Here is a 13,678-nt window from a genome sequence, read left to right as displayed (position 1 = left end):
TTGCTTTTAGGATATGCTTGTTAACTGACATTTACTATGAGCTTAATTAGCCAAGTACAGTAAACACTTAAGATTTAAATTTTTATGACTAGATAGCATTGTAAGGAAAGCTGGCATGCTGCTGCCTAAACTTGATGCAGGGACACTGAGAGTAATGCAGTCTGTTGGCTGCCCTATTACACTGATCCTTCTGAGACAGATGGGTGACTGCTCTGAGTGAACACAGGCTCCAGTGACTCCTGTCAGCTAGTGTCCACAAACGCTGAATGATCTGATTGCACAAATCTGTATTAACAGCTATTATCTCTGAAGAACAGAAAAGGAACTTTTGTAGATTTCACTGGGTATGCTGGCAACTGTTTGCATTGCTCTCTCCAATTTGGTGTTGCTTCAATATGACTACATGGTGTTCTCTGGTGCTTGGACATCTTATTTTCTTTCTAGTAGTAAAGTACATTATTATGTTTTATTAGTAGCATACTTTCTCAGTGTAACTTTTCCAGAGTATCAACCTAACAACTTTGGCAATTTAAAACTAATTGAAAAAAAAAAAGTTGCTGCACTATTTAGAAAATATCATATCAATCTTAACAAAAGTACCAAGAAAAACAAAAACGCATTCCTTACTGTGGCTGACTTCTTTTCCCCTTTAAGAAGTTTCCCAAGAATTTCAAAACCATCAGTAGTGATATTCCCAGCTTCTTTGATGTCTTTTTCTATAATTTCATAGCAGTCGATATAAATCTTAACACTTTTTGAAGTCACTACAATATGAACCTAAAAAGATAATGTTTCCATTGTAAAATTTCTGTTAAAAAATTAACCAACTTCTGCATATTTCAGATCACAAATGTTTAAAAAGTGCTTTTTAAGCCATTCTTGTTCCCAAATCAAGAGTCTTAAACTAAAAATCCAAGAACCAGGTTACAATGTCCATGATGTCAATTAATACTAAAATGAAGTGAGACAACCATTGAACCTCTCTGGGTCTCAGTTTCCCTTGTCCACATACACATGCATAGTTTCTTGTTTCCCCATCAGGTAATATTACTGAGATGACTAGAGAGGATGTAGTGGATGAAATGACTTTATAAAGAACTATCCAAGTAGAGTTAATAAATCTCTCAGATCTTATACAGAGTACAAAGGAGCCTCATATGTCTTCCACTGACCTTGCTAAATTCAATTCTTAGCTTGTTATATCATAATCTCAGCCACAGAGAACCTTCATGCCATCTAGATAAAAAACTAGCATGCTAGTAAAAAACTAGCATGTCTTCTATAGAAATTCAACTCTGGAAATCAATAGAATTTAGGATTCTATTTCCTTTCAAGGGAAGAAGCTTATGTTGATTGATTTTGAAGACACAGAATGTTAAGAAATCTACTAAAACAGATAATTAATTAAACATTTATGTTGCAACAATATAAAGAATGGCTGTGGGTAGTCCTTAACTCAATAGCTATGCTCATAGTTTCCAGTTATCACAGCACAAATACACAAGAATGCCCTTGATAATCATAACGAAAAGTTTGGCAGCAAGTTAAAAGGAACACAAATTCCCTTTAGTCAATAGCATAAGAACAATTTCTAAATTTTTATTTTTTAACTAACTCTTTTTCCCACATGGAATCTCCACCAAAACATTAATTCACATATCTAGGATAAAGTGAGTTATATATTGCTTTTATATAAAAGGATGCATAGCTTACTAAAAATAAAGTTTACATGCCCCCAGAAGAATCAACTAATGTTGAATTCAAGAATATCATACAAGCATTTCCAGGATGTTTATCATCTAATAACTAAAACTATTTTATTGGCTGTTATCTGAACAACCATAGAAACAAACATTCACAAAGTATTTGAGAAACCACAATATCCAAAATAATTTTTCAAGCCAAAACTGTTTTAATCTGTATCTGAATTATTCCAAGTATACTTGTCATTCAATGCTAACCATAAAGAAGCACGTCCTAAAAGCTCATTTTGCTATATTTTTTCAGTGTGTTTTAAACACATGTTATATTTCAGATTGAGCTCTCAGATATAGATCATTGTTCCACGTAATGAGGGTAACCAACCTGTTTCCCAACTGTCAACTTTGTTGGCCATAGACTAGGAGAAAGAAATAAGGACTCTCTTGTCATTCAAAACCCTCCCTAGGCTCTGCCATTCCCTAAAAGTGTGTCTTTCACCTATTCTAGTTTTTCCCCTTACCATAGATTTCTCATATCGATCCATATCATCTGTTAACAATACAAAGCAAACACAAATAAAGTTTTACAAGAGAATTCATAAGAAGCAGTAACTGTCTGTCATTCAGTATTTTAGCTATTTTCTCCCCAGAGGTCCCTCTCCCTGTTGTTGATTTTTTTCTCTTGGACTACTATTCATTCTCACCTAAGGCGAAGAACTTCCATTCAGGAAATAGATGAAAAGTGAAATGAGTGCTTGAATCCTTGGCTCAGAAATGCATGTAAAATAGTTGGTAGTGATTGAAGGTAATGTTTGAATGATGAGAGAAATGAGAATGTGTTAAAGTAATAGGGTGGTGTATTATACATTGAAATTTGCTAAGAAGCTAGCTCTTAAACTATATCTTTCACATTCACTAACACATGACACAGTGACTACATGGAGATAATGACTATGCTGATTAGCTTGGTTCTGGAGATCATTCCATAATGTAACATCACATTATACTCATACATCTTAAATACACTGACATCTTACTAAGATCCCTAAAGAAAAATAATCAGGTAAAAGAAGGGGGAGGAAATGATCATTGAGATAAAGGAAAGGAGAAGCTGGAAGAGCATGGATTATTTTTAAAGGAAGATGGTGAACCTGCTGGGGAGAAGACAGGAAGAAGAGGCAATGTATGAAACCAAAGAATGCAAACACCTCTATGGGAAGCCCAGTGGTATGCTAAGAAGGAAGGTTTAAAAAAATTACTTTGATTTGCGGTAATTAATGACTATCACTATAGATCTCTAGAAAAATGCTGCTTTTTAAAATATATTTTTACTTTTAATTGACATATACTAATTACACATATTTGTGGTGTACAGTGTGACATCTCAATATACATGTATACAAAGTATAATGATCAGATCAAGTAATTGTATCCATCATCTCCAACATTTACTATTTCATTGTGTTGGCAACATTCAAAATTCTCTCTACTAGCTATTTTAAAATATAAAATCATTTTCCCGGTGGAGAAGATGGCGGAATAGTGAGGGCGCGCACCGATAGTCCGGGAAAATTTAGTTTAATAAAAGGGGAGTTACGGTAGCCTCAGAAAAAAGAACCAGGAAAATATTGCAAAGGAAACCCTTCTGGATTAAGTGGTCGTGAATCGGAGGACCTACTGGGAGAACAAGGTCGCCCACCGCGCGGAAGCCAAGCCGCGGGACCGAGCCGCACAAGCCGAGCCGCACAAGCCCAGGCACAGGACCGAGCTGCGCAAGCCGAGCCTCGGGACCGAGCCACTGGAACGAGGTGAGCCGAACCTCAATAGCCCGAGACACCGGCAGGCAAGCAGAGAGAGGAGACTAGAGGGAATGACGCCCCGGGGGGGGGGGGGGGATCTTCACCAGGCTAACTGGGAGAGAGAGGAAAAAAAAAAAAAAGGTGACTGGTACGGACACGGGTTTCTCTCTCTCCGCTCACCTCTCAAGGGTGAGCAAGACAAAGAGCAGGCGCCATCTTGGACATACGTCATAAGCAGAGCGACCTCAGGTCTGCACCAGCCCTGAGCCTAGCAGAAAAACCTGACTCTGGGCGGGGCAAATTAACAGGAGATTAGGACCTAGTAAATTTGTGGTGCTACTGAACTGAGACTGTGAAAAAAGAGACGGTGGGGGAGAGAACTCACGGAATTCACGTGAGCACTCTCCAGAGACGCTACAATTCCGTAACTTTGGCAACCCAGTGGGAGGCTGAAGGAGAATTTGAGCCCACTCTGAGGGCCGAACAGATTCCTTGTGTGGTCCTTGGGAAAGAGCTTCCAATCTCTGGCTCCTGTGGGTATATCTTTGCCTGCTAACTACCTCCAACTTCGTTCAGCTGTGCAGAATAACTTCCCTTTTGAATCAAAAAAAAAAAAAAAAAGAAAGAGAGAGAGAGAGAGGTTTACCATGCCTAACCTGGGAGTGTCACCTTTGGCACACCAAACAGAGCTCTCAGGCCACACCCATCTCAAGCCCTAAGGCTCCATCAAAAACAGATAGTCCACTTAATCTAGAGTCATAGTATAACAAGAAAAAGCACCACAGTGAAGAAACCAAATATCTCCAATATGCCAAATAACAAACGCAAAAACCAAGGTAATAAAAACAAGGAAGTCACCATGAAGCCCTCAAATGAAAAAGACACCCCAATTCAAGATTATGAGGATGATGATATAGAAGAAATGCAAGAAGCAGATCTCAAAAAATTGATAAGAACATTAAGAAGTTCTCAAAAACAAATTCTGGAACTACAGAAATCCTTAATGGACAAGATAGAAAATCTCTCTCCTGAAAATGAAATATTAAGGAGGAATCAAAATGAAACGAAACAACTAGTACAACAGGAAACTGACTGAAGTGAAGAATTCAATAGATCAAATGAAAAACACAATAGAGAGCCTTACAAACAGAATGGGTGAAGCAGAAGAGAGAATATCGGACTTAGAAGACAGAGAACAGGAAAGGATACAGTCAGACCAAAGAAAAGAAGAGGAAATTAGAAATCTAAAACATATTGTCGGGAATCTTCAGGATACTATTAAAAAACCCAACATTCAGGTTCTAGGAGTTCCTGAAGGCATGGAGAGGGAGAAAGGATTAGAAGGCCTTTTTAGTGAGATATTAGCAGAAAATTTCCCAGGTTTGGAGAAGGACAGAGAAATCCTAGTACAGGAAGCTCACAGAACCCCTAATAAACACGACCAAAAGAGATCCTCACCATGACACGTTGTAATTAAACTCTCCACAGTGAAACATAAAGAAAAGATCCTAAAATGTGCAAGAGAGAAACGTCAGATTACTCTCAGAGGATCTCCAATCAGACTCACAGCTGACTTCTCATCAGAAACTCTACAAGCTAGGAGGGAATGGTGAGATATACCCAGGTACTAAGAGAGAACAACTGCCAGCCCAGAATATTATATCCTGCAAAGCTATCATTTGTGAATGAAGGTGAAATAAAGACTTTTCATAGCAAACAGAAATGGAAAGAATTTGTTGCCACTCGTCCAGCCCTGCAAAAGATGCTTAAAGATGTGTTACACACAGAAACAAAGAAACACGGTCATCAATATGAAAGAAGGTAAAGGAAGGAAACCAAGGAAGGAAAGCTCACAGCAAAAGATCACAGGGAATTCAAAGCATATATTAGAACTTATCTTTGGCAAATGGCAGGGCAAAGTTACCACTTATCATTAGTCACATTGAACGTGAATGGCCTGAACTGTCCACTTAAAAGACACCAATTGGCTGATTGGGTTAAGGAACAAAACCCATCTATTTGCTGCTTACAAGAAACTCACCTTTCCAACAAAGATCCATACAGACTGAAAGTGAAAGGCTGGAAAAAGATATACCATGCCAACAGAAATGAAAAAAGAGCGGGCGTAGCCATCTTAATTTCAGACAACATAAACTTTACCACAAAAACCGTTAAGAGAGACAAAGAGGGACACTACATAATGATTAAGGGATCAATTCAACAGGAAGATATAACAATTATCAATGTATATGCACCTAACTACAGGGCACCGGTTTATCTAAAAGATTTGTTAACGGACTTGAAGGGAGACTTAGACCCCAATACAATAGTACTGGGGGACTTCAATACTCCACTATCAGAAATAGACAGATCAATAGGACAGAAGATCAACAAGGATACAGTAGATTTAAACGACACTATAGCCCAAATGGATCTAACAGATATATACAGAACTTTCAATCCTACAGCTAAAGATTTTACTTTCTTCTCAGCAATACATGGAACATTCTCTAGGATTGACCACATATTAGGCCATAAAGCAAGTCTCAGCAAATTCAAAAGAATTAGAATCATACCATGCAGCTTCTCAGACCATAAAGGAATGAAGTTGGAAATTAGCAACTCAGGAATCCCTAGAGCATATGCAAACACATGGAGATTGAACAACATGCTCCTGAATGAACAATGGGTCATAGAAGAAATCAAAAGAGAAATCAAAAACTTTCTGGAAGTAAATGAGGATAACAGCACAACATACCAAAACTTATGGGACGCAGCAAAAGCAGTGTTAAGAGGAAAGTTTATATCAATAGGTGCCTACATCAAGAAATTGGAAAGGCACCAAATAGATGAGCTTTCAATTCACCTCAAGGATCTAGAAAACCTACAGCAAACCAGACCCAAATCTAGTAGGAGAAGAGAAATAATTAAAATCAGAGAAGAAATCAACAGGATTGAATCAAGAAAAACATTCCAAAAAATCAGCCAAGCGAGGAGCTGGTTTTTTGAAAAAATAAACAAAATTGACACCCCATTGGCCCAACTAACTAAAAAAAGAAGAGAAAAGACCCAAATCAATAAAATCAGAGATGAAAAAGGAAATGTAACAACAGACACCACAGAAATAAAAAGAATCATCAGAAATTACTACAAGGACTTGTATGCCAGCAAACAGGGAAACCTATCAGAAATGGATATATTCCTGGACACATGCAACCTACCTAAATTGAACCAGGAAGACATTGAAAACCTAAACAGACCCATAACTGAGACAGAAATTGAAACAGTAATAAAGGCCCTCACAACAAAGAAAAGCCCAGGACCAGATGGATTCACTACTGAATTCTACCAGACATTTAAAGAAGAACTAATTCCATTTCTTCTCAAACTATTCAGAACAATCGAAAAAGAGGGAATCCTCCCAAATTCTTTCTATGAAGCCAGCATCACCTTAATTCCTAAGCAGGAAAAAGATGCAGCACTGAAAGAGAATTACAGACCAATATCCCTAATGAACATAGATACAAAAATCATCAATAAAATTCTGGCCAATAGAATGCAATAACACATCAGAAAGATCATCCACCCAGACCAAGTGGGATTTATCCCTGGTATGCAGGGATGGTTTAATGTGCGCAAATCAATCAATGTGATACACCACATTAACAGACTGCAGAAGAAAAACCATATGATTATCTCAATAGATGCAGAGAAAGCATTCGATAAAATTCAACACCCTTTCATGATGAAAACTCAAAGCAAATTGGGTATAGAAGGAACATTCCTGAATATAATCAAAGCAATTTATGAAAAACCCACAGCCAGCATCCTATTGAATGAAGAAAAGTTGGAAGCATTTCCACTGAGATCTGGTTCCAGACAGGGATGCCCACTCTCACCACTGCTATTTAACATAGTTCTGGAAGTTTTAGCCAGAGCCATCAGGCAAGAAAAAGAAATTAAAGGGATACAAATTGGGAAGGAAGAACTCAAACTATCCCTCTTTGCAGATGATATGATTCTTTATTTAGGGGATCCAAAGAACTCTACTAAGAGACTATTGGAACTCATAGAAGAATTTGGAAAAGTATCAGGATATAAAATCAATGCACAAAAATCAACAGCCTTTCTATACACAAGCAATGCCATGGCTGAGAAAGAACTACTAAGATCAATCCCAATCACAATAGCTACAAAAACAATCAAATACCTTGGAATAAACTTAACCAAGGACGTTAAAGATCTCTACAATTAGAATTACAAAATCTTAAAGAAAGAAATAGTAGAGGATACCAACAAATGGAAAAAGCTTCTATGCTCATGGATTGGAAGAATCAACATCATCAAAATGTCCATTCTCCCCAAAGCAATTTACAGATTCAATGCAATACCAATCAAAATACGGAAGACATTCTTTTCAGACCTGGAAAAAATGATGCTGAAATTCATATGGAGACACAGGAGACCTCGAATAGCTTAAGCAATTTTGTACGACAAAAACAAAGTCGGAGTCATCACAATACCAGATTTCAGGACATACTACAGGGCAGTTGTTATCAAAACAGCATGGTACTGGTACAGAAACAGATGGATAGACCAATGGAACAGAATAGAAACACCAGAAATCAATCCAAACATCTACAGCCAACTTTTATTGGATCCAGGATCTAAAACCAATTCCTGGAGCAAGGACAGTCTATTCAATAAATGGTGCTGGGAAAACTGGATTTCCATGTGCCAAGCCATGAAGCAAGACCCCTACCTTACACCTTACACAAAAATCCATTCAACATGGATTAAAGACCTAAGTCTACAACCCGACATCATCAAATTATTAGAGAACATTGGAGAAACCCTTCAAGATATTGGCACTAGCAAAGACTTCCTGGAAAAGACCCAGGAGATGCAGGCAGTCAAAGCCAAAATCAACTATTGGGATTGCATCAAATTGAGAAGTTTCTGTACTGCAAAAGAAACAGTCAGGAGAGTGAAGAGACAACTGACAGAATGGGAAAAAATATTTGCAAACTATGCAACAGATAAAGGGTTAATAACCAGAATCTACAAAGAGATCAAGAAACTCCACAACAACAAAACAAACAACCCACTTAAGAGATGGGCCAAGGACCTCAACAGACATTTTTCAAAAGAGGAAATCCAAATGGCCAACAGACACATGAAAAAATGTTCAAGATCACTAGCAATCAGGGAAATGCAAATCAAAACCACAATGAGGTTTCACCTCACCCTGGTTAGAATGGCTCACATTCAAAAATCTACCAACAATAGATGCAGGAGAGGATGTGGGGAAAAAGGGACACTAACCCACTGTTGGTAGGAATGCAAACTGGTCAAGCCACTATGGAAGTCAGTCTGGAGATTCCTCAGAAACCTGAAAATAAGCCTACCATACAACCCAGCCATCCCACTCCTTGGAATTTACCCCAAAGAAATTAAATTGGCAAACAAAAAAGCGGTCTGCACATTACTGTTTATTGTAGTTCAATTCACAATAGCTAAGACCTGGAATCAACCTAAATACCCATCAACAGTAGAGTGGATAAAGAAATGATGTGACATGTACTCTATAAAATACTATACAGCAATCAAAAAAATGAAATCCGGTCATGTGCAACAAAATAGAGGAATCTGGAGCACATCATGCTGAGTGAAATAAGCCAGTCCCAAAGGGACAAATATCATATGTTCTCCCTGATTGGTGACAACTAACGGAGCACTAAAAAGGAAACCTGCTGAAGTGAAATGGACACTCTGAGAAACGGTGACTTGTTCAGCCATTGCCCTGACTGTTGAACTTAATACGTTATCCCTCTTAGTATTTTTTTGTCTGTTCTGCTTAATACTATTGGTTTAATTCTGTTATTAATACACAGTTATTCTTAAGTGTTGAAACTTAACTGAAAAGTGATCGCTGTTAAATATAAAAGTGCGAATTAGAGAAGGAAGGGATGTACAATTTGGTACATGCTCAAGCTCACTTGCCCCAAACGGTAGAGTTAGAAACATACCAGGAGATTCCAATTCAATCCCATCAAGGTGGCATGTACCAATGCCATCTCACTAGTCCAAGTGATCAATTTCTATTCACAGTTGATCATAATGATAGGATTAAGAGTCAAAGGGATCACATAAACAAGGCTAGTGTCTGAAAATACTAACCGATAGAATAATAAAGGGAGAGAACAATCCAACATGGGAAGCAAGATACACAGCAGACTCAGAATGGCAGATGTCCTAAACAGCACTCTGGCCTCAGAATCAGCCCTAAAGGCATTCGGATCTGGCTGAAAAGCCCATGAGAGTATTTCAAGCATGGAAAGCCAAGACACTCTGTCAAAAAAAAAAAAATAAAATAACCTAAATGAAAGATCTCCACGAGTGAGATCCCAGTGGAAAGAACGGGTCATCAAAGAAGGAGGTACCTTTCTCTGAAGGGAGGAGAGAACTTCCACTTTGACTATGACCTTGTCTAAATAAGATAAGAGTCAGTGAACTCAAAAGGCTTCCATAGCCTTGGAAACTCATGACTGGAGCATAGGGAGATTACTGATGACATAAACAAGAGTGTCAATTTCTAAAGTCAACAAAAGGAGTCACTGTGCACTTACTCCTCATGTAGGATCTCTGTCCTTAATGTGCTGTACATTGTGATTTAATGCTATAATGAGTACTCAAACAGTATTTTTCACTTTGTGTTTCTATGTGGGTGTAAACTGTTGAAATCTTTACTAATGTATACTAAACTGATCTTCTGTATATAAAGAGAATTGAAAATGAATCTTGATAAGAATGGAAGGGGAGAAGGAGAGGGAAAGGGGATGGTTGAGGGTGGGAGGGAAGTTATGTGGGAGGGAAATCCACTGTAATCCATAAGCTGTACTTTGGAAATTTATATTTATTAAATAAAAGTTACAAAAAAGTAATATTATTTGCTCTAAGACTCAGACAATCTTACATTTTTACCTTATGAAAACTTCCATAAAATAACGTCTTTACTTCATCTGTGTCAAATGTAACAGTTTGCACCTCGCCTCTTGTATCTTTGTTAAAGAATGATAATGTCTTGCTTGAAGCTGTAATCAACATAAAATGGTTATTAGATCACATGCATGGTATACTTTATTGAAAGTATTAGCAAATAATTCAGAGAGAGACTTCAGAAAATGTGATAGTTTCATATGTGATAAAATACAATTGTTATTGTGTGTTAAGGAACACAAAGTTAATGCTTCCAATAATTTAAAGTGATGATAGCAATACCTTCCTGTATGTTGAAATACTTTTAATAGTTGAATTGTTTTTATTTATTTATGTGTTTTGTAAAGAATAAAATTATTGAAGGAAAAAAAGAAAAAAAAATACCATTGTTATATCTAGAAAAGTCCAAACAAAAGGCATATATCAGGTAAATATAAAAATTCAGAAGGTGTCCATAGACAAGAGAGAAGGAAAGTGAAAGACATAATTAAAACTATGTATGTAGAGCCAGTGTTGTGGTACAGCAGGGAATCCCATATTGGCACCAGTTCATGTCCCAGCTGCTCCACTAATGTGCCAGGAAAAGTGTCTGAACCCCTGCCACCCATGTGGCAGACCCAAAGGAATCCTGGCTCCTGGCTTCAGTCTAGTCCAGCTATTGTGGCTATTTGGGGAGTGAACCAGCAGATGGAAGATCTGTGTGTTTGTGTGTGTGTGTGCACACACATGCATGCACACACACCCCTCCTCTCTTTGTAACTCTGATTTTTAAAATAAATAAATAAATCTTAAAGTAAAAAACTGTATCCATATGACTTGAAAGAAGATAAAAATCCTTACGATCTGCAATCACTCCAACTTGTGGTTTGTAGTCTCTGTCTGTGATTTGCCAAATTGCAAAAGGATCATTGGGAGTTTCTGGAAGAAGTCTGAACAGTAATATAATTGTGTATGAAGGAGGAAGTCCATTCGGGTGTAGGTCTCTATTAGATAAAACAAAATAAATAAAAACAAACAAATAAATAAGGACTTATCATCAGAAACGGACACATTTAAATCTTTGGAACAGAATCTTATTATGGTAGTATTAGAGGCTATTTATAATAATGTGTCTCTCCATGTTAGGAGGAAAATTTAGGAAATACATCAAAAGAACAAACACTAAAGAGCCATGATTTAAGTGGTAATAAATTACTTATCATCTGATAAAGTGACAAAAATCTGGGGAAATTATCATATTCATGCTCACTTTATCTTACTTTAATCTTACTGATATTAACAAATTTCTTGTAGACACATAGAGGATTATAAAATTATATAATAATCTTAGAATGGTAAGCATTGTAGCTGCAGGTATCATCTAAAGAGAGTGAATCTTGCTAATTATACTTAATCTCCAATGCCAACAGGATGAAATCATAGGTAAAACAGATTACACTGTTGATATTGCTCTATCACTAATAGTTTTTGCACTTCCAAATTCCTCCCTTTGTAGTCAAACAAATCACTCAAGAAGCTCATGAGTTCCCAAAAATAAAAGCAATTTTAAATGTTAAGGCCATGGACATTTGCAAATGTTTAGTGATTAAAAAAGGATATGGTTCAATTAAAAAGAAAAGTTTTTTGGCTCTAAGACATGAGACAAAAAAAAGTTGGTCCCCTGTGTCCTTACAGAGTCAAATCCATCATTGTCCTGGGGTAATCTCTGAAGCTAAATTGTTGGTTTTCTGCCTGAGACCACATAACACTTTCTCCCTGAAGGTAGGAAAAAGGCCTAGATAATCAACTCTTGGACAGAAAAGAAGTTATTCCTCCAGGAATTTTGGCAGAAGGCACAGAATGTCTCTGGGGGCCCATGTCTGAGAGCCATGCCACCAGTACTTTTGCACTAAACTGCTGCCTTCTGGCCTCAAATATAGGCTCTAGGGAAAGTGGCAGGATGGCTTTTATGTGTTCAAAAACTATCTTTATAACATTCCATGTGAAAACAATATTTTCTCCACATTAACCCATCTCTTACCTGGCCCATTTTCTCTCGTTCCTTAGTTAACCAGTGCTTTTAAAAGAATACAGCTGCATTATATTTATGTTTCTTTCATTTTAGTCAAGAGTCCTCTCTCTTGCCATTAAAACCAGCTAAATTAACTTATCATACACTTTATTAATAATACACAATAAATGAAAGGTAGGAATCATAGCTTGAGGTAGCTGCAGGAATTAAATTCACTGGAAAACCTAGAACTTTGAACCTGTTTCACTAACCATGAAAGAGTAGGAACTTACAATGTGGTCAAACTACAACAAAACAATATGTACCTCCTTAAAATAAATTAGCTTTGGTTTTATTCTGATTTTCCACTAGCTTTCCCAGAGCATTTCAAATTTCAGACATCATTTTCTGATTCTGTCCTAAGTTTCTGAAAGTTTTATTTCTTCTTGTTCCTTTCTCTCCATAAGATGCCAAACCCATATTTTTCAACATAAAAAGTTTTTGTTTTAATGAATAAGAAATACATATTTTGGTTATCATGTCCAGGTGCAAACTCTCATGAAGCAAAATAACATCTAGAGCTACTCAACAGATGGTTGCAATATTATCCAATAAAAACTAACATCTCTGCTCATGGACAAGCGGAACTACCATGGTCTTTCATTTTCCAGAGGTCTGAATCAGTAAAAAGAATGCATGCTCTCATCTGCATATATTCTGTCCAGTTCTTCATATATATATATATATATGTACCTCCTTAAAATATATATATATATATATATATATATATATATATATATATATGAGGGAGGCATGGGGAAGAGAGCACACTCCCATACACTAATTCTTTCCCCAAATCCCTGAAACCATAGGGGCTAAGCCAGAGCTAAAGCTGGGAATCAGGCACAACCCTGTTCTCCCACATAGGTGGCAGGAACCCAAATACTTGAGTCCTCACTGCTGCCTCCAGCATATGCTCTGGCAGGAAGCTGGTGTATGGAGCATGAGCTGGGAATTTAACCCAAGGCACTCCAATGGAGAACACTAACTGGTGTTGTAACTGGTACATTAAATGTCTGCTCCTCCATCCAGTCCTTCTGAACCACAAGGAGAAATGTTCAAAATAGTATGTTGTCTTCTTATTTTCACAGCTTCTGTTACTACAAGAATAACTACAATCCTAGCCTTAA

At 37.2% G+C, this 13,678-nt stretch overlaps 1 protein-coding gene across 5 annotated transcripts in view; it reads right to left on the bottom strand.

The window, feature by feature from the left end:
- The window catches only part of COL12A1 (collagen type XII alpha 1 chain), a 128,428-nt gene that overhangs the window by 22,482 nt on the left and 92,268 nt on the right, over positions 1 to 13,678 (bottom strand). For all 5 annotated transcript variants that reach the window (XM_051855515.2, XM_051855516.2, XM_051855518.2 and 2 more), the window contains 3 exons: positions 11,339 to 11,481; positions 10,484 to 10,593; positions 628 to 777 (listed from right to left, as the gene is read on the bottom strand). In XM_051855515.2, the coding sequence (XP_051711475.1) occupies positions 628 to 777; positions 10,484 to 10,593; positions 11,339 to 11,481 (403 nt within the window). The remainder of the gene's footprint in view (positions 1 to 627; positions 778 to 10,483; positions 10,594 to 11,338; positions 11,482 to 13,678) is intronic.

The sequence above is a fragment of the Oryctolagus cuniculus genome, chromosome 5 (genome assembly GCF_964237555.1).
Source record: "Oryctolagus cuniculus chromosome 5, mOryCun1.1, whole genome shotgun sequence".
Lineage (NCBI taxonomy): Eukaryota > Metazoa > Chordata > Mammalia > Lagomorpha > Leporidae > Oryctolagus > Oryctolagus cuniculus.
This window is presented reverse-complemented; position numbering and strand designations above follow the sequence as displayed.